Raw genomic sequence first — 22,679 nt, 5'->3', positions numbered from 1 at the left:
AATATAGGGTAAAATGAGAACATGCATGTTGGTTGGGTAAAAAGATTTTGTAAATTTAACGCAATGTTGCGTTGAAATAGCCCAATACGGGGTAAAATCATACCCAGGAAACATGCATGTTCCCTTCCCATCCAATATTGGGTCAAATTTTACAATAACTCTCCAATAACTCGGAATAAAATAAAGCTTAACTCTAGCTGCGACCCCAAAATAGTTTCGATAATAAACAGTAACACCATAGTTGTAGACATAAATGAGGCGTAAACAATAAAGAAACGGAAACAATTATGTACAAATCTATCACGAAATTATACTTTCATTAAAAAAGCAAAACTTTCATTTCTTGCTCGCGACACTTTTTTTTCTAATTTTATCAAATACGCCATGTGTCCCTTTAATCTTTTTGTGAGTTATGGAGTTATGCCACCGGTATATGACTTCAGCCCCTACCCTCATCTGCATACCTACATTGACGTGTATATCATTTTTAAATGGAAGGGAAATATAAAGAATCTATGCAGCTTATGCCATGTAAGGAACAATAGTAAACTGAATCTTATTCGAGTATCATCTATAATAACAATCTCACCTAATGGCCAGTGATATTGGCTAGTGCCCGCTGTAGGTTTTTTCTTTATTTTCTATTCTAAAAAGTACATTTCAACGCAATATCTTACAACGTTAGTGATTTCAGAAAGATTCTCCATTATATACCCAATTTCCCTTCCCTTCCCTTTCCTTCCCTTCCCTTTCCTTCCCTTCCCTTCCCTTCCCGTCCCTTCCCGTCCCGTCCCCTCCCGTCCCGTCCCCTCCCCTTCCCATCCCTTCCCTTCCATTTCTTTGTCTTTCAATCGGGCATTCGTTTAAAAAATAAATGTTCTTGTAAATCACAAAATATACTTAATAAAACGGTCGCGTTTTTATTGTATTGCCCACACCGTAACTACGACAATGCATTGTCGTAAGTGGGAGGGTAACAGTTACTTTCGGGGCAATTACCCCCCCCCCAAAAAAAAAAAAAATGAAAGGAGCTTCAAAATGCTATTATGAAACTTATCTGTTTTCGAACCTATTTTGAGGAATTTCTCACCTCTCTACTCGTCTGATTTTCTTTTGTTCATTACCATAGTGTTGCCAACCTCGATTTGTAGTTTTTTTTTGTAAAGCAACCTATGAGAAAGAACCCTTCGATGTACCAAAAATCTTGCGAAATCGCTGCCTATGATGTGTTGTCAGTACGAGCAAATAAAAAGTTAATCAGTTTTTTTTTCATTATCATCCTCATCATAAGTGCGTTTCGAATAATTGACCTTTAGTTTTTGTTTCTATAGTATTAAGTAAACAAGTAGGCCTAATTATTGTCATGATGTGTAGCGTGTATCTTCTATTGAAACTACCATTATGGTCATAAAGTCTTCTTTCGTAACGTTCCTTGCAGGAACTTACATATCAGAAATGTAAAAATGAAGCCTTGAATCGTAATTATAGATGCTTTCTTGTATGACGACCCAAAATAACCTGTGACGTAGGCCTATTTCTTTGAACTATTAAAGGGATGGTCCAGGCTGGAGATATTTCTATATCAATAAATAGAGTAAAATTCACTAAGCATAATGCTGAAAATTTGATCAAAATCGTATAACAAGTAACAAAGTTATTGAACTTTAATGATTTGTATCATTCCATCGAAACAGTTCTAGGCATGTCTTTATTTTAAGGTGGGCTGAGGATGTCATATCCCCACTTGTTCTTTTGTATTTAATTATATGAACTAAGGTTTATTAAAAATATTTCTACCAAGAACTAAAACAATCGGATTGACAACTGATTAAGAGCATTATTTATTGCCGCAACTTATTTCATAATAAAGGAGACACATCATTTACACACGTGTGAAAAAATGAAACATTTATGATTTCATGTAATAACATATAGAAAAAGGAAAGTGGCGATGTGACATTGTCGTCCCACTAATGAAAATTCATGATGATGTGCATATAACTGTTTTCACAAAATATTGATAAACTTCTAAAATTCAAGAACTTTCTTATTTGTTATCTGATTTTAATGAAATTATCAGCATTTTGTGCAGGGGTGCGGTGCGTTTGCTATTTCAAATTCTTATTATTACAAGCCCGTAAAAGCGGAAGGGGGGGGGGGGTGACGGTACGATCGAACCCCCTAAATTTCCAAAGCAAGAAAAATAGGAGAAAGATAGGGTACGAAATACCCAACAACTTGAGTGATGACCTTTCTTTGCTTATCAATTTTTTCGGAGACAAAGGCCCAACAGCGTTTGATGATGACCTTCTTTAATTTCTGTTTGTCAAATTTTTGGACCAAGGAAGAGAAGGAGTCGAGCCTCTAACTTGAAACCCCCTTGCTGCAGGGCCCCATGATATTACTTCTCAACTTTTTCTGAAAACGGCTCCCTTTCTGCAAAGGGCCTGTCAATGGGGCGTTGCACAGTGGGCCGGGGCGAAACCAAATTGCGTCAAAATTCATTTAGGGCAACTTAATTTCAAATTTCGAATTTTTGTCATGCTCAGTTGGAAGACAACACTGTTAAGAATATTTCTGTAAAATATTTCGGAATGTACACACTCTTAGAATAGTTGGGAAAAACCCAACTTTTAACCAACCCGGGCAACATACTATCCACACAACTATTGGTTAAAGTCTGTCCAAATTGGCTAATAAAAACTAATGATTTGCTCAAGTGGATAATAATTGCCCAGAGTAAATATTTTTTTTTACCAACATACACTACCCAACATAGTGGACAGTATACTGCCCAACATTTTAAGTGTGTTGTTATTTCCTATTCAAAATCGTTTCCGCGTAATGTGTGATGACCAAGTTGATAAACAAGCCATTTGACTCAAGATTTTTACGTATGAATCTGAAATGGCTACTACATAATCCTGATTTGTTTCTTTGTCTGTGTGTGTGTGAAAGGGTTAATAGCAGATAAATGATACCTCCCATGTGGTTTATAGGATGATTATTCCACGAAATAGGCTGACTATCCACTTTTTTTTCTTTACATTTGCATTAGAAAAGTCTAGATTTCCGTCTAAATTCTACCACCAACCATTTTCTCTGATGTCTAAGCTTTAAATTGATGCAAGATTTGGTTGTAACTTTGTGCATTTAAAAAAAAATGTAGATCCAATTTTACTTGACACATCTCCCGAAAACGGTCATACTGTGCAGTCATTGTAACGTACCGTGTGGGAGCTTACATAGCCCGGGGGCCACTTCCATTGACCAGTGGATACCATACGCGACCATGGGGTCTCGAAAAGCACCCTAAACACAACCGCGTAGCCAGGATTTCATTTTGGAGGGGGCGGTAAATGCACGCGAAGCGTGCTCCCTATATAGGGGGTGGGTGCAGGGAGGGGAGTTTCCCCACCCGCGCGAAGCGCGAAGCTTTCGAGGTTTCATACATTAAAATGAAAAGGAGCCGTCTCTCTTGTCTCTAGTATATCAGCTCCAGTTCAGTTTACTTTATTGTGATTCTGAACATTGTTTTAAAATTGGAAAAGGAATACAATGGAGGAAATAAAAATAATAATAACCCCGCGCGAAGCGTGGAAGCTAGAGCGTTTTGTCATTTTTTTTGCCATGAAAAGGATCCCGAGAAAAGGGTGTTCTCAAAGACATATTGAAAACTTCCCTGGGCATGGGAAAGATCAGATTTTATTACAAACAATTTAGCGACAGTGCGTATCTTGAACTCGCAAAACAGAGGAGAAGAAGTGTATATGCCGGCGGAAGATATTCTTCCCCGCGCAGAGCAATATAATTCTGAAATTTCAAAGGACGGACGTTTCATCAAATACAGATATCTCCAATACCCCCATCGGCTCTAATTCAATTGATTTTCTATAGGATTATTGAACTTCATTACAAGGAAAATGGTGCGCAAAAAGTTGAAATTTCTGTCGTTTATTGAAATTAGATAAAAAAAGGATGCCTTATTTCTTTGACTTATCCTGAAGCGCTTCATTTTGAAATATAAAGAAACTTACTTGTCATTCAAAATTTCAAACTGAGGGCGTAAAACTGGACAGGAGATGAACAGATATTGTACTTTTTTTTATCTATTACAAGAATTTTATACCTTCCTCTTTTTAAATTATGATTCTGTTTGCCCAAAAATTATGGTTGAAAAGCGGAGACATTGACTTTATGTAGGTGACGGCAGAAATTGATAAAAAGACTACCCGCCCAGAGCCGACCCGACCAGAAGTTGCGCGATCAATTAAAAAAAAAATTACTTCATATACTTCGGCCTAACCTTACTCTAATTCCATGCAGCTCAGCATACATTTGAACTTAAACTGGCAAGAAACACATATAGCTGAGATGGAAAACAGGGTTTAGAAAAATGGTGGGGGAAACAATGGACATCTTCAATATTTTCATTTAACCTCGCGCAGCGCGGAAGCAAAATTCATATATAAATTTAGAGCAAGAGTGAAGGAGTTTCACTTTTGAGAAAAAATAAAGAATGAAAAGAAGAAAAAAAAAACCCACAAAGCTACCTTTCTTCCCCTTCCTCCCTTTCCTTTTCCTTTTCTTCTGTTTTGCTTTCTTCTTTTTTTCTTCTTTTTGGGGACTTTTTTTTTTTTGGGGGGGGGGGGGGCGACCGCCCCCACCGCCCCCCGGCTACGCGCCACGTATTTTCCATATTCTGAAAACGCACCCCTTAACAAGTATTGGCGTGTGAAACCCGTCCCTTAACAAGTATTGGAAACAAAATGATACTCTTGGCAAGAATTCCCTCAAATGAACCCCTAAACAAGTACAGTGATATTTTATTGTTCTGTCACGGGTCCGTCGTATACATCATTGGGTTTTGTACGTCCCCACCTTCCACAGCTCGCGCAAATCGGACTCTAAACACGTAGTGTTGGGGCAAAAAGGACATCCTTTATAAAATATTTTAATTTTGTTTTATCATCCCCGCAAATTTTACCCTAAACACGTAGCTTTCTTAGTGAATAAATACCCTTTTTTCATTATTTTTGTGTTTTTGACACCCTAATCATGTTACGTACGTAATGTGCCCTATCTTGAAAAAGACATCACTTTTACGTGTTTTTTGGTCGCGCCTGGTATCCACTCGTCAATGTAAGTGGCCCCCGGGGTGCATAGCCATTCATGTTTTCACGGCGAGGTCGGTTCCCGTCGATTTCATGAAAATTATGACATGAAGTTCAGTGCAAAATGTATACAAAAGTAAGGTTAATAGCACAAGGGCTGATCGACCACCCCTCTTCTAAAGATACGTGACTTGCAGAATGGAATCAGTTCAGTAATAAAACTCTCCTGAGTGGATACATTTTTGGTGTGATATTCTCTCTGCCGGCTCTCTGCGTTTCGACAAAATCCGGTTTACATTTTTAGATTTTAAAGTATTTCTTTATTTAATGATCATTTTGATGTCATATAACTATTTTCAGATTTCATACAGACTTTTTAGACATGTGAGAAGCATAAACAAATGTTCTGTCAACTCAATTTTAAAGTAACATTCAACACAAAATTTATCGTTTAGTGTTATCCGCTACTTCAGGTTTTAAGTAGCCAATCAAATGTTAGTATCAAGGTGACTTCAAATGGGCTTGGCATAATATGTCCAGTCGATTCTATGCCCAAAATTACCCCTGAGCATAGTATTTGAGTATATTACCGCGGAATATAATTTTGGCTCACTTTGAGCTCATTCTGGCCCTTTGTGCATTGTAGGGGTGGGGCGATCTGTAGATGATATCTTTGTTCTTCCTCGATCAATCTTTAGGCCTATAGGAGTATTAATTCGAGACTTCTTTTGTGGATCAAATACTCTTCTTTTAATTTTTATTTTAACCCCTTTCCCTCTCTCCCACCTTGTCCCCCTACTTCTTGAAATTGTGACGAGCGGTCTGATACTGCTCACATGTGGCGCCGCCCTTGATGGGTTAAAAACCTACTTGGTACGAGTTTATAGCAAGAAAATACCAAGACCGGCAGCCGCCACTCGAAAGTCAAAATTCGGGTAGACCAAGCTGCATTTAAAGCATTTTCACTGTTTAAGTCTGTCTTGAATTTTGCTGAAGATTTAATAATATGAATGCTCACATGTGGCGCCGCCCTTGATGGGTTAAAAACCTACTTGGTACGAGTTTATAGCAAGAAAATACCAAGACCGGCAGCCGCCACTCGAAAGTCAAAATTCGGGTAGACCAAGCTGCATTTAAAGCATTTTCACTGTTTAAGTCTGTCTTGAATTTTGCTGAAGATTTAATAATATGAATAATCTTGGCCCATCATAAACTATTATACGAGGGAGCTATCGGTGCAGAATAACTTTGCTGACTCATGGCATGTTAATATAAATTGACATGAATGAAGCAATCATTAGACTGATTGTTGAAGGTAGTCATTGAACCTGAACGTGTCGTGTAGATCTCGTGTCCTTTGGTAGTTTGTGTGAAGGTTTTGTCATAGATATTACCATGGCAGGTTCTGTAATATTATTCATCATAATTATATATCACCGCCGAAGGGCAGCATAGGGGCGGGGGGGGGGGGGGCGACCACCCTTACACTGCAAAAACGCTGGTGTTAATTTAACACCACTCTGATATCTATATCTGTCCGCACCAGAGAAGCGTTGAAACAACACCAGTTAAGAATCAAATCGATATTGGTTTGCACTAATTGGTGTTGCTTAAATGCCAAATTGGTGTTAGCTTTACACCAAACCGGCGTTGTTTCAACGCCTCTGTGGTGTGGACCGATAAAGATATGAGGCTGGTGTTAAATTAACACCGTCCAGCGTGTTTTTTTTTCCAGTGTATGGTTTTCAAGTTATGCAGCAGCTAAAAGGAAGTTGACCCCCCTAGAAAGGGGGTGGGGATAAGAAAACGGTTAAGAGTATTAAAAAAATGCAAGTGATGGGCATTTTAACTCTATTAAACACAAAATATGAATTCACGTTTAATGGGGTGCCACCTATAAAACTATCCTACCGTGCCTACCGCCGCTCCTGTCAACGTGCCATCATTTTTGCAATCAGTCTTATTGAGGCTATACAGGGGAAGTTCATCCTGGCAAAATGCTTGTTGTAAAAAAAAAAACGCAGAAAAATAATGAAAAATATTGTCGACAGTTTTACAAAAATCCATTAAAGAATTAAAAAGCTTAGAATGTTAATTATTTGATTTGAGACGTCATAATTATGCGAGCAGCATTCCTACATAGCGAATGATAAATAAAAATATTGAAATGCCTTTTTCTCAGAAAATTGGAAATGGTTATTACCGTACCTTTTGTGTATCAATAGACGAATCATTTCACACCCGATCGTGAATAGAAAACAAAAATAAGTAATCAGGAACCATTGGAAAAATGACATTAATGCATTTCATATTACATTACATATGAGACAGCTGCTCGCTTATGACGTCACAAATGCAAAACTTAAAATTCGAAGAAATAATCTTTAACGGACTCTCCTCAAACCTTCACTAATACATTTGGAATCATTTTTTGTCAGTAAAGATATGTTTTTCCCCTCATATGTTCGTCCTTCACCAAAACGTGAAGGACACATAGGGAACACTTTTCATTTTAATGGCATCCAATCTTGGAATGCTCTTCCTAATCAAGTAAAAGCAGTCATTAAGAATGCATTAAAGAAGCACCTAAAACTGGAAGCTACTCGATAGCAGTATAACCAGTAAAAATCACACATTTTGTACAGTTGGTTTCTAGTATTGTAGATAATGTAGGGTATGTTAAAATATAATGTTGTTTCATATATTAGGAAGATTGTTGTTTGCTTCGGATGTTTGCATATTATTTGACTGATGGATATGTATTTATGTATTTCATTATTATTTTTGTTACCATATTCCAGTACTTGTCGTAGTTTATACTATTTGTTACAATATGTTAATGTTTTATACTAACTATAGGACCCCATTGGAAATAAGCCTCTCGGCTTTCATGGGCTATCCTGTCAAGGTATTCTTCGATTTCATTGTAATCTCCTGTGATATTCTTGACGAATAAAATCAATCAATCAATCAATCAATCAATCAATCAATCAATCAATCAATCAATCAATCAATCAATCAATCAATCAATCAATCAATCAATCAATCAATCAATCAATCAATCAATCAATAAATCAATCAATCAATCAATCAATCAATCAATCAATCAATCAATCAATCAATCAATCAATCAATCAATCAATCAATCAATCAATCAGTCAATCAATCCTTAAACATAATGGCCCGTATTCTGATAGCAGGTTTAACTTAACTCAGGTTGAAGTTGTGGTTTAAGTATGGATAGCCAATTTTTACATCATTCACTAACAGTAGAGATATCATATTTCAGCTCGATTGGCTCTCAAATCATTCATGATTGTCTAGGAAGTATAAATAGATATTGTCTTCACCATTGATGAATCAGGAAAGAACACATAGAAACATACAACTTAATACAAATTTTGATACTTTTGGCTTCCCATAAATGTACTTAAACTACAACTTTAAACCTGTGTTTAAGTTAAAACTGACTTCAGAATACGGGCCATTGTCTCGCCCCCTTCCTTCTCCTCAACCACTTGCCCCTCTCTCATACTCTATCTCTCTCTTAACTGATCCCTCCACTTTTTTGGAGACTCCTGTGTTCCAGACGGAATGTAAATGTATGTAATCATAGATCCGATGTTGGGAAATTTCAAGAGACTTAGAACGGGAGGTATGGATTTTGTGAAGGAAAAAGAGGGATATACTGGAGTAAGCTATTGTGGACTTTAGATGACAAGCAGGGATGGTAGGATAATAAGGTCATTCTCATTCATACTTCTATCAGTCATTCTCTATCTCATTCATACTTCCTCTTTACCATGTCTTTAAAACATTTCTGTAACATTTGAATAGGCTGCAAACAATGAAACATACTCCCTTCTAAGAAACTTCTGGGGTTTCTGAAGTCTAAAGGGGAAATACCTTCAAGCAAGCCTATCTACAATAATATGTTAATTGATGTCACGTAGCTATTATTCTCTATTGGTGGTTCATCGGGATTATCATATATCAGGTGATATCACTCTGGCGTGAAGTTTGTTTAAATAAAAACGGAACATGCTTATTGGTTCATACTCATTGATCAATGTTACTGATGTATACTAATTATAGTTTTCATGGTCTATTCCTTAAAGAGAACAGTGGAAGAGCTACATATATATATTTTTACATAACACTGATTAAGATTTTTGTGTTTTGTGTTTTTGTGAAATATTATTCATCAAATTAATTTAGTTCAAGTCATACAAGAAATGGTACATTGCAAAATGTTACAGTATTAATTAAGAAAGCACTGTTCATAAAGACGAATCATTCATAATGCAAAAAATATTACAAAAATCAGAGTATTATGACATTTTCATACAGGTGGCCAATTATTCTTAAACATATAAAAAACAGCTATTTATAACCAAATTCACAGTCAAGTTTTAATGTTAATAGATATGCAGAAAAAATCACATCAATGATTAATGAAACTGAATGAATAGAAAGGGTCGAGTGCTCTCTCCCCCACCACACACATACATCCTAATGAAACGAAATCGGGCTCATCCCCTTCTGCACAGACAAGCCCACAAACAAAACAAAACGATACAACACAATACAAAAACAAAACAAAACACATAACAACCAGAAAAGGAGGAAACAAAGAGATGAAAAAGGAAATAAAAGAGAAAAAAATAAAGAAATTAATAAAAGAAAAAAAACAAAGGAAGGAAGGAAGGAAGGAAGGAAAGAAAGAAATAAAGAAATAAATAAAGAAAGAAAGAAAGAAAGAGAGGGGAAAAGACAGAAAAGAGGGCCGTCTACAGTGTTTGCATAGATCACCCTACCCCACGTGTGTAAAACAGGATGAATCCATCCCTTCCTTCTTCTTCTTACGAATTTAAATGGTATCAATTGCTTTAGGTGTTCCACATTTTCAGTGTTGTGGTTTTTTTTCTTTCGATTACAATCTAGCACACAGCGCTCTCATTTCTTCCTCTTTACTTTTAATAAGCTTTGCTTGTATGTCTTCAGATGTTAAGAGAGCATCGATCAAAGATTAACAGAGTTATCGGTGTTATAAGTTTTTGCTTTTGTCGCTTGAGCAGCCACCATCATGCCCATTAGGCAATAAAAATATCTACTCCATAAACTGCATATTTCTCAGAAAATTAAGAATGTTTTTTTTTGTGCATATGTCATCATACACCGCTGCTAGAAGAAAAATATGTTCAGTCGTCATGCATAATTACCGATTGGGACTTTGTAATTTATATTGCATGATAATATGAGGGAGGGAAGGGGGGGGGGTGCTACGCATATGACACCACAACATTTATATTAAAAAATCCTCGATAAGTTTTCAGTGAATCTTAAACAATATATTATTTCTCTTCATGTTTTCTTCAGCTTTTTCTTTGGTTCAATTAAATAAAAGATATCGCCAGCATGAATATCCATTAAGAATCTGAAGAAATATGTACTAGTATCTAACTTCAGTGTTAACGCCCGGGAAATGGAAGTTCAGCCTGAAGGGTAGATCATGTTGAGATGTCATTTCAAAACCATGTACGACATGCATTGCTTGTTGAGAATCTACAAATTTGAAATGGAAACATATAAACATAAATCCCTGCATACGAAAGTTTCAGAATGTGATTTACACAAACAATAATAAAGATAATAACAATGATGACGATGATGATGGTGATGATGATGACGATAATAATAAAAACAACAATACTACTACTACTACTACTACTACTACTACTAAAAATAATAATGATAAAGTTCCGCATATTATTACCCCGATCATTGAGGGTACAGTCCTCAATATTTCTCACCCCTACCCCTGGATTATACAACGAATGACAAATACCGGATGAGAACAAAATTATGAACTCGGAGTAGAAATATGGCCCATAATTATGAAAGGTTAAACCTTTTGCGTGATGTTCATGCTTCGCAAGTATACCTTTCATGACTATAATCAACCGAAATGAGGAAATACGACATCCAAATTCTCTGGTTGGGTTACTAGACCATGACATCTATATCAATAAATATCCGAGGTTTTGAGCACAACTGAGAGGCAGTTACATGGAAAATCTATTATTGGCACAGACGAATGTGTTGTCGTTGTTATGGCAGTAATTCATATTTGTTCACAACTTTTCATTGTGGACAAAAAACAAAAACAAGGGATATGGTTAGTCTCTTTCAATCGCATCTCCTGATGGAATCTTTTTTTCCCTGTACCATTGACAAATTGTCTTTAAGATAATCATTTGGGCCTTATACGATCGGATTGGAAGAGCGATTAGATATTATTTTCAGCGAATCCTTCAGATTTGAATCTTAATTATTTATTACTCCTGCGGAATCCTGATTATGACACGACGATTATCCATGACATTGATGACGTATTGACGGGGATTTTTCGTTTCAATCCCTCAAACTTCGGTTCAGTTTGCTTTTAATAAGAAACAGTTTCTGGAGTCTCTAGAATCAAGAGGAACTCAAAGAGGACAATATGGCGCGGATGAGGAGGCTGTTTATATCAACCATGGTTATCGTGGTTATGGTGTCAGTGAAAGCTAGTAAGTAATTTAAAACAAACATATCACATAGGATTCTATGTCAGTAAAAGTTAGTAAGTCATTCTAAACAAATACATCACTTCGGATTGTACACTGTGAAATTGGGGTCAATTTGCTCCCTACAGTTGGTAAAATGGCACGTGATGTGCTAATGCGTGCTATTATGCTACCAGGCTGATAATGATATATTTGGAACATAATAATCAGACAAACACAACACTGGATATGTGATCAGTTCGGAAAATTTCGAATTGTATTTTTGTATTTACATTGTACAATTTTTGTACGTGTTTTCATAACCAAATAAATAGTGAAAATGATAAGAAAGTTTACAGATTAAAGTTTAGCATAATTCTGGTTAAACAATGCATGTATTCATGAATATGTAGTGAACAATCTAATGATGTCATACCCCCACTTATTTTTTGGCATTTTTTATATGAAATATTTTTTTTCAAACATTTTCGGGTGCAAAATTAGCAAAAAAGTTGTTTTACACAGTTTTTTATCATTAGGGTGGAATATTACACCAATATCTTCCAATGTGTGGGTTAGGATGCATATTTTCATTTAGTGTGTATGCTGTATAATCCTAATGCAATCATGCGAATATTTTGGGTCTTTTTTTATTAATGCCTATTAATGACTCACATATTGATTTGTCAATAGTATTATGATTAGGCATAGGCGGATATGATTGTGTCGTATTCATCGCCTTTTTTTCGTATAACACATGTAACTATCGATCAGAATAGATATTCATCATTATCATTTTTTGTTGCTTATTATTATTATCATAATTGCAATTATCATTACCTAAACCATATCATTACTATTATCGCCTCCATCGTCATCTATTTCAATAGCACTATCATTGTTATCATTATCAATGTTATCATCATTGCTATTATTTTCATTGTAATATTGAAGATGATGATTTTTAACTAGTATATTATCAAATGATATACATGTGTGTCCTTAGAATATAGATAAATAGATAGAAAGAGGGAGAGAGAGAAAGAGAAAGAGAGGGAGGGAGAGAAGAGGGAGAGAGAGAGAGAGAGAGACGGGGGGGGGGGGGGGTGTCGGTAAACTCCATATCTGACCGGACAGAAAAATAACAAAAGGAAATATTCGATATATATCAGTTGATATTCAAAACGATTTAACGACAATTTGATTTTTTAAATTGCTCTCTAATATTGTACGAATAATGATATTCAATGATTATCATCAAAACATTCTAATAACGGGATGTAAAGTGTGATTGTCAATAGTTTTTCACATAATTCAGTAAATTCAATACTATTCATTACAGCCATTGCGTAATCCACGTTTCATGCTTATACCCAAGCATTTTTTATTAATACATTTTTCCGGGCATGTTTGTGTATAAATATTTTGCTCAGCAGATTTTCGCGATACACAAGTACAATGTCTCCTATTCATCCATTGCTGAATGATATTTTGATAACACTCTTTTTATGGGCAGTAAACAATTTTTTGGGTATCTTTTGTCAGAAAATTCTAACGAAACTGTCAATATTTTCTGTGCTTCCTCATAAGGATTGAATTGAATTGAATTGAAAAAAAAGATGATTTATGAAATCCCGAAGCTGCTCCAAAAAGTAGACCCTTTCATGAAATTTACGTTCAACCTACCAAGTTTTGTCATGTAGAAGTTCACTTGTACTATCCCACCCATTACAATGCCCGCAACGCACACTCAAGGGACCCCTCGTCACATTAGGGAATTTCCGCAATCATTATGCAGACGCTTTCTATAACACAGGTTATATCTATTGTCAAGAGCCCTTCAATGACAAAACAGTCATTGTCGGAAATCTGTTCATCAAATCAGCAGTGTCGTCCTGGACTCTGGACGAACCACATATCTGCAATTTTCCGTCCAGTCCAAATCTTAAGACGATCTGTTGTCCCGACCCACCAACTTTCGACAAAGACCTCTCAGCTGTTCATTGTGATTTGACTTGCATTTTTAAAGAAATTGGTGAGTTCCATAACGTCTGTGAAGTGACTGCGAAAATACGAATTTCTCTTCTGCGCACCCGCGACCAGAAAAATATAGACATTGAAAGTGGTCTTAATATTTGTTTTAGGTTCAAGGGCGGAAATCTCTCCCCAAAGATAGGGGGATCAGGGGCTGGAAAATTTGACAAGCCCCCCCACAAAAAAATCTATGAAATAAAATAATATCAACAAAAAGGTGAATGACGTATTCATTTTCATCATAAAAGACCAAAGAGTAGGGGGGACATTTGATATTGTGTCCCCCCTACTATTTTGGGTAGGGGGACGTGTCCCCCTGAGATTTCTGCCCTTGCTTAGGTTATGTTTTTTTTTAAAGCAAATGCCGTCTTCGATATTTTACAGAAGGCAGCATGCAGGGGCCGCTGGACGATTTTGAAAGTGGTGGTGGTGGTTTGTTTGGAGGGGGGGGGGGGGGTTGCTTGACATCCATGCAAGTCTCGATTTGATGGTCATTTTCATATTTTGTACATGGTATAAAAACGTGTGTGTGTGTGTGTGTGTGTGGGAGGGGGGGGGGGCTCTGATCTGCGGCCCATGTAACTAATACTTGATGAACAGATGAAGATTTATATATAGTTTGCTACGGATTCAGAATTCTGCTTGTTTACTAATGCATTAATTTTACTTTCCGCGTATATACCTCAGCCACATTTCCACATTTTGTACCATTAACATAATAGGTCGTTTGAATGAAAATGAATTAATTGGCTGCTTTCGAATCACCGTACGACCGCCGTAGGGTAAATGTGACTGAGGTACAATGAAAAGCATTATATCCAATCAAACACGTTTTCAGCAAATCAACATAATTCATAACTATTTGATAATTGGAAGATCCTGGAATGCTAATACATAGACGAAGAAATAAATGAAGTAGCCGAGGTCAAAAAAGGTTTCGTAAGTTATAAATCAAAACAAATTTGTGTTGAATAAAAAAATGAATAAAGCAAGGAAGTAAAACATATAAACAAGAACAAGGAAATGCAATTCAGATGAATTATTATAAACCGGATAGAAAGAAAATTCTACGCGTATTTTTTTCTATTTTGGTGGTGCTGGCGGTGATTTCGTGTGTGATGGTGTGTGTGTGTGTGTGTGTGAGGGTGTGTGATAGGGTGTGTGTGCGAGAGAGAGACAGATAGCGAAAGAGAGGGGGTGGGGGCACGTCTCCGCGTCACAAGGGGCCACCACCCATGTCTGTGTCTGTGCAAATGGGTGTGTATGTTTGTGTGTTTCTTGTCATGCTTGTGTAGGATAAAGGGGAGGGGAATGTGTTTCTCCCCACTGTCATAATTCGCGACACGATTGAAACCGTGTTCTAATTCGTAGAGTAATCGTAGAGATCGTAGCAGATCTTATCAGATCTTGAAGTCAGTCATGGCAATTGGAGAGAAGAGATTTGTGCGGCTCAAGAATCTTCGCAATCAGCTACGAAAAGTCAATCCCACCGGATGCGCGGTGCTACCTTTCATCTACAGCGCAATGGGGCAAGCATTTTGAGGGGCTATATGTCGTATCAAGTAAATTTATACGAAGCGACCGAGCAACAATTTTGACAATTCTATAACGAAAAATCCAATCTTGTGATATATTTTGGCAACTAATATTAAAAAAATATCATATACTTCTCTTCTCTCTCTCTCTCTCTTGCCTTTTTTGACTTGGTCGTGAAAAATTTGGGGAGGGGGCAAGAGCCACACATCTGTACGTGTTTCTACCGCACCCCAAAGACTCTGGATTATCCTTACAAGTTTTGGAGTAACATATAAAAATGAGAATATTGTTTTCTTGTTTCAAAGGGACACTCGTTAACACGTAAAATGGGTCCTTCTCAGGAGAAAGGGGCACAGAACACGTCGGTGAGGGGCATCTTTCTTGGATAAAAAGGGGCACTGATAAGAGAAAGGGCTCACACATAAAACGGGTCCTTCTCATGTTAACAGGGGGAAAGAACACGTTCGTGAGGGGGCATCTTTCGTTTAAAATTGGCAAAGATTCGAGAAATGGCACTTTCTAACCCATAAATCAGGGCCTTCTCAGGTGAAACGGGTAGAACACGATCGAGTGGGGGCACTTTGCTATAAAAATTGGCACTTACGCAAGAAAGGGCACTGGGTAACACCTAAAACATGTCCACCTCAGGTGAAAGGGGCACATTACACGTTCGTGAGGGGGCATTTTTCTTGCGTAAAAAAGTGGGAGGGGGCTGTGCCCCGCCCCCAGAATCGCCGCCCCTGGCATGCTTTGTACAATGAAATGGATGAAAACATTGACACTTGATAAAATAGTCGCACTGTAAATCATACATTAGTTCAAAATTTATAATGTTTTATCTTTGGACATGTGGCATGGAGGGGACTGATGTGACGAGGGGCTTGTACACTGCGCCCCCTCTTCCACAGCTTTCTATAAAAAAATGCAGTGTGTTAATTGAAAATGAAATATATATAAAGAGAACAGACATTCTAAAAAAGAAGATTCAACAAGGAATTGGAGATTGTTGCATACTTTAATCAAGCTCCCGAGAACTGTCCATAATGAAAAACGTTGATTGAAAAAAAAAATGGTTGCGCCACCTGGAATCAAGCCCAGTCCGTTGGCTTTGAACTTTGAGCGTCAGATTATTATTCTTTTATACTCCACGTAATTCTTTTGCAAAAATTGTGCTAATTCCTACTCCTATATACAGTTTATATATCTTTGTAAGTTGCTTGTTTTTAGACATTTTTTTTTTACAAATTACGAATTGAATAGCCGCCTCTCTAATCTACTTTGCCAAGAAGTACGCCGAAAATTAATTCTTGCAAAAATAAGTGGAAACTTCTTATTAATATGCAATTGCAAAGTAAACAAAACACTAGATTAATTAGCGTGGATTAAAATAAGGTTAATGTAATTACCACGGGTGTAATTATCATTAGCTGTTGTGAATATCTTTATCATTTATGCAGGGCGGCAACAAGTTTTTGATGGGGGGGGGGGCGGGGGGGGGAGACGACCTAATGTGACGTCATGTGTATTTCCCAGTAACAGGAAAAATACAGACGAAGATCTTCCACTGTAATATTATTCTTCCTTTTTTCTTCATCTTCTTCCATCTTAGCTCCCTTCTCTTTATTCTTCTCATCAAAGAGATACTGCTCCTATCCCCTTTGACGCCAATTTTGCATTCATATGCGCCATTATTGATCTACTTTGATGATAATTCATGAATGTTAGGGTTCACATCAATTAACCTTGAATAAATAATTGAATTGTGTATTGAATGTATTTGGAAACCTGTGTGCAATGTTACGTTGACCGTTAGTATGAATTTATTGACTGATTTCTTATTTTGTGGGGGGGGGTGGATATGAGATTTATTTTGTTCTAATCTCTGACTATTTGTATTATATCATAGGGCTGGTCTCGTCTATGACTACATTCAATCCTTCATCGACACTGACTTCGGCGCCGTCTTCGACGCCATCTCAGTCGACGCCATCTTCAGCGCCACCATCGACGGCGCCTTTTTCGACATCATCGACACAGACAACTCTCGAACAGAAGGCCAATACGCTCTCGTCTGGTAATAGTAAAATGATTATTCCTCTCTTATAATTGTTTATGCCAAGCGTGTTCCATCGTGTATAAAATCATTGTTCTGACTTCTTCTTATCATTTGTTTTCAATCATTGCAATATCATCCGTGTCCAAAACAACTAGTCCATTTTTCAATTAAATTTGAAAATAAAGCATATACGTTTACATCTTTTTTGACCTTTTTAGTAAATTATTATCACACCCATTTCATGAGAATGTTTGAAATCCAATTCTAGTGACTTTATCAGTGAAGATTCGCAAATTACATATAGATATGAAACTCTTACTTCCGGAATCTCGGAAAACAAACAGATCAAGTTTATGACATTTATCAACATTTAATGAATTTCAAAGTATTATGATATTCACATGATCATTTACTTTCTTCTTTTCTTGAATCCCAACACTATTAAATAAAAAAACCCTTTTTTGTATCATTGGATTAAAAGTTTCATGTCCATGTCCATTTCATGTCCATATACATCGGGAAAATATGCTTGCCTTGGGAATGAAATGAAATCAGTGATGTTCTATAAATAATTGTAAATGAATTTAATTAGAATTCAAGGACAACAACCGATGAAAAATAGAAGACATTTTGAGGAAGATACTGAACGAGTGAGTGCACTCGTATTATGAGTTGGGCATGAACATCAAAATACTAAATGTACAAACAGCGAAAAGTGAAATAAAATGAATTTTGGTCGTTATGGTTGATTTACCAAATGGGTCAATGGAGGATCGAGGGGAGGAGGGGGGGGGGGGGGGGGTGTCAGGTCTTCCCTGTAGAAAATAAATTCTGCTCCATAAAGTTTAAAATCCTGTACTTGCGCCTGAGAGCAGGCACCTCCAGGCTAGGGGCCCGTTTCATGAAGAGTTACAACTATACTAACTTTGTCATTATGGTAACTACCATGGTAACAGGGCTCAGCAGCCAATCACAGACTAGGTTTGTTTGGTAGTTGCCATGATGGCAAAGTAACCAGAGCTGAATTCTTTGGGAAAAAGGCACCTGATCAGTATAGGAAGTAGTCTACAAATGTAGACCCACATCTGCAGTGTGTGTACCACAGCTGATTCAAGGAGTCTGCATAGCAGACTAGTTCTACTGTGGCTGAAATGGCTCGCTTCGCTCGCCCTTTCAAGGACAATAAGGACCAACTTGATTGAACCATGAAGTATTAAACAATGCGAATTGCACATGTTCAGGGAGGAATAAATAGTTGTTTTACACAATAGGGAAAAAATTGGAATATTTCATATTTCATAAATAAAATGCAAAAGAAATAGTGAATGAGTGATGTCATCAGTCTCCTCATTTGCACGCCGACAAGGATGTGAATATAACCGTTTTGTGAAATTAAGCGAAAAATATCATAACTTTCTTATTTTACATCCGATTTTGATGACATCTTCAGTGTTATGCTTGTTGGATTTCTCTCTTTCTATTCGAATCAACTTTTTGTTGGGGTGGACTTGTCCTTTAAGCATGACTTCAACGCACCGCCATCTTCTTAAAGGCTGAAGCCACTGCCTTTCATCTGGTGATCTGTAGGTGGCGCATCTCTGACAACTCCATTAAAGGGGAAGTTCACCCTGAAGAAAACATTGTTGTAAAAATAGCAGAAAAAATAGTAAAAAATATTGGTGAAGGTTTGAGGAAAATCCGTTAAAGAGTAAGAAAGCTATTAGAGTTCAAAATTTTGGATTTGTGACGTCATAAACGAGCAGCTGCCCCATGTGTTATGTAATATAAAATGTATGAATTTCAAATTTTGTATGGTTCCTGATGACTTAATTTTGTTTCTTTTCATGATCGGGTGTGAAATGATTTGTCTATTGATATACAAAAGTTACAGTGAAAACCATTTTCAATTTTCTGAGAAAATGACATTTCATTGATTTTTTACCATTCGCTATGTAGGAATGCTGCTCGCATATGACGTCACAAATCAAATAATTGAATTTTAATAACTTTTTAATTATTTGAAGAATTTTTCTCAAACATTCAGCAATATTTTTTTATTATTTTTTCTGCTATTTTTACAATAAACTTTTCGTCAGGGTGAACTTCCCCTTTAACGCTTAATCCTTTATCATTTGAAGGTGAGCGCTATGGGATTATGATGTCATCCATGGGCGGAAATCCCAGGGGGACAGGGGAACGCCCCCTACCCAAAATAGTAGGGGTGGGGGACACAATATCAATTGTCCACCCTAATATTTGTGGTCTTTTATAATGGAAAGGAATACATAATTCAAAATCGAAATAGAACATGTATTTTGTATTTTGGACGAGTTTATCAAATAAAACATTTTTTTAATGATCTTTAATTTGGGGTGGTTCCTTTTTTCCTTTAGCTTCTCCTCCCTACCTTTGGGGAGATTTCCGCCCTTGATGTCATCAGCGCAAGATAATTCAATGGCGTGTCATTATACAGAAGCAAATGCGACAGGTCCACTCGTAACCTCGCGAATCAGCAGAATTTCCCAGGAATGAGCTGGAATTTGAATTCTCTGTATAATCAAGAATGATTTAACACAGATGAACCTAAAAATCTTGGATTTTTTGTTTGAATAACAGCTCATACAGTGCCTGTATTATATTTCTGTAGAATTCATGCTTTCTCGAGTTGAACCAACAAACACTTAAATTGAATTACTTAAATTCTATTTTAATTTTATATTTCTATACAGTCACATTAGGACTCACTGTGACGCTTGCCTTGGTTGGAATAATCGCCCTTACGCTCCTGATGGTTCTATTCATCTGGTAAGAAGAAAAATATCATCACTCATTATTCATAATAATAATAATAATAACAATGATAATAATAATTGACTTTTACATATCATCGTTTTATCCATCTACGACTGCTCAATGCGCTTCACAATCATTATTACCCGCTCACTGGATTCAAAGCTTATATCAGCCTGTTAGGCACACACTGTTGCTAAACCAACCACAATGACGATTGTTTCATACCGGTACCCAATTGCACCTGGGTGAGAGTGGCAAATTGTGGATTGAAGCCTTGCCAAAGGGCGCTAGGCCATAAAGTGGGATTCAAACAAACGACCCTTTGATTACAAGGCGAGAGTCAGAACCGCTACACCACGGCGCTTCGACGGCCCTTCCAAAGAATACTTTCGCTGATATTTCATGTATGATTTCGCTACGGACTTGCTGAATATCAATCTAACGTATAATAATGAGTGTATACTATTACAAAACCTGATTTTACAGGAAGAAAAAAGATTTTGCAGAAAGCAATAACAGAATCATTCTGTAAATTCATAAAACAGGAATGTTTCTACAATTTAACAGAACAGGTCTGTTTATAAAGTGGGAAATTTTGTTTTATTTAAAGAAATTTGTAAGGTTCCATACACCAAATGCAAATTTCCTGTAATTTTACATGATATAATGCAAGATTGCGCAATCTGGTAAGATTGCAGGTGTTCTCGAGACTCTGCTGCAGGAACTTCTTTTATTTTAAGGATAAATTTTCTAACAATGTAGAGCGCACGCCTCATCATGAACGGGAGGTCGTGGGCTCGAATCCCGGTCAACTCTTACCAAAAACTTCAAACAATGTGTCCATCTGCCTTTTTGTCCGGTAATCGACGTTTAGGAATGGAAGGGGGGAGGGTAATAATGACATTATATTTCATGTTTCCCATGGCCCGCTGGGAGAACAGATCATAAGGGCTGATTGCCATTATAAAAAAAACAACAACAAAGAATACTGTGACGTTGACTGGTGTTCAAAGAGGACCACACCAATCTTTTCATTACTCCGGCGTTGAATTTACAGTGTTACTTCAGCACCCATGAGTGTCATTACAACACCCTTTGTTGTTACTTTCACATACTGTCGTTAATGTTAAAACTAATGTTCATGTTAAAAATGAATAAAACAGCTATTTTAGACTAGTCGTAAGGCCACCTAGGGTAAATGAGGCTGCGCCACAAGTGACATACGATGTAATCTTTCATTTCATTTTTTCCCCTGAAAATTTGTACAGGATATTGTGGACCCGTTTGAGCAAGAATCGTCCATCTCCTGGCATGAAAGCGCTGAAACTCCAACAAATGCTTTCCTCAAAGAGAATGGGCTCAAAGACCGACTTTAAGGTTTCCCCTGTCGAGATATTTCCACAGGAAGAATCCGGTTCATTCGAAAACAAAGAGACGGAAATGGTCATCACAAGCGGACCTAAAGATGGTCCAAGCGAATACGTAAAGATCGACGTCGACGAGGTTGGAACTAAGACAAATGACGTTGATGAAACCGACAGGTTCCACGAAGCAGAAACATTGGAATATAAAAGAGGTAACAATCCTCTAACGCAGCTAGACAATCTTTACATCAACGGAACATTGCCGACAGGTTGCAGAAGATCGAGGGAGTTTCTTGAGTTGATAGACAATGACAATGTGGAGGTCAATATGCCTCCCTTGCCACAAGGAACCACAAATGTTAGAGTGAGCATGGACATCATGGAGAAATCATTAGATGCCAACATGCACAACATTCCATCCGAACTTGTGGAAACTCGCGACCTTGCACCTGGCCATGATGGAGATGGTGAATACGCTTACGCCAATATACCAGATCAAGGAGATTCGGCAGATGAAGGATCTGGTAATAACGACAGGGTTGACGTAGCCGATGACTACTGTTACCCAGAATTCCCTGGTATGCCTGCGAGAGAAGAGATGAATGAAAACGAGTATGCAAGCGTAAATGACAACAATGATGGTGATGATGAGAGTGATCACGACTATAACGAACCCTTAGAATTGTCAAAAGACATGGAACAGGGCATCAGTCGGCAACTCACAACCAACCATTACAACAACAAACAGATGCTGGTCCAGAATAAAGGTCGGAAAGCTCAAATCAAGTGAAATAGAAGTAATTACGAAATGTGCCTCTCCCAGATGAGGAGACATTTATCTCATTCAAATTATTGTTGGTCACTGAGAAGAAGGCTGCCCTAGTATGTAAATGAAACTTCAGTCTCAAAAAAGTTAATATTTACGGTATATTTTTTTTATTAATCGGCTTACTTGTGAGTATTGCGTATCTGTTGCGGGAATTATTGATAATATCATTTCTAAGGAAAGTAAAACGTGATCGAACTTTTCTGAACATTGGTGTTTCTATTCACAATCAAATGGTTAAAGTGATTGGTTAACATTGGTTTGACTTTAAAAAAATCTGAGCTAGAAGGTCACACTTGTCACCTGTGTATGTGATATGTTACAAAAATGAAGCCCAGAAAAAATTGCATTCGAAAATAATTATTTAGTGCTTCAAAAATTGAAATATAAAGTGACCGGAAACACCATCTT

At 37.1% G+C, this 22,679-nt stretch overlaps 1 protein-coding gene across 1 annotated transcript; it reads left to right on the top strand.

Moving 5' to 3' along the window:
* Window positions 1–17,135: 17,135 nt before the first annotated feature.
* On the top strand, window positions 17,136–22,338 carry LOC121430955. The gene is made up of 3 exons (XM_041628390.1): window positions 17,136–17,303; window positions 20,015–20,090; window positions 21,347–22,338. Exons 1-3 carry the CDS (start codon window positions 17,150–17,152, stop codon window positions 22,230–22,232), a joined length of 1,116 nt encoding a protein of 371 aa, XP_041484324.1. The 5' UTR covers window positions 17,136–17,149; the 3' UTR covers window positions 22,233–22,338.
* The last annotated feature ends 341 nt before the right edge of the window (window positions 22,339–22,679 follow it).

Source organism: Lytechinus variegatus, chromosome 17 (genome assembly GCF_018143015.1).
Source record: "Lytechinus variegatus isolate NC3 chromosome 17, Lvar_3.0, whole genome shotgun sequence".
Classification (NCBI taxonomy): Eukaryota; Metazoa; Echinodermata; class Echinoidea; order Temnopleuroida; family Toxopneustidae; genus Lytechinus; species Lytechinus variegatus.
The sequence above is the reverse complement of the archived record's forward strand: the minus strand, read 5'-3'. Positions and strand labels throughout refer to the sequence as shown.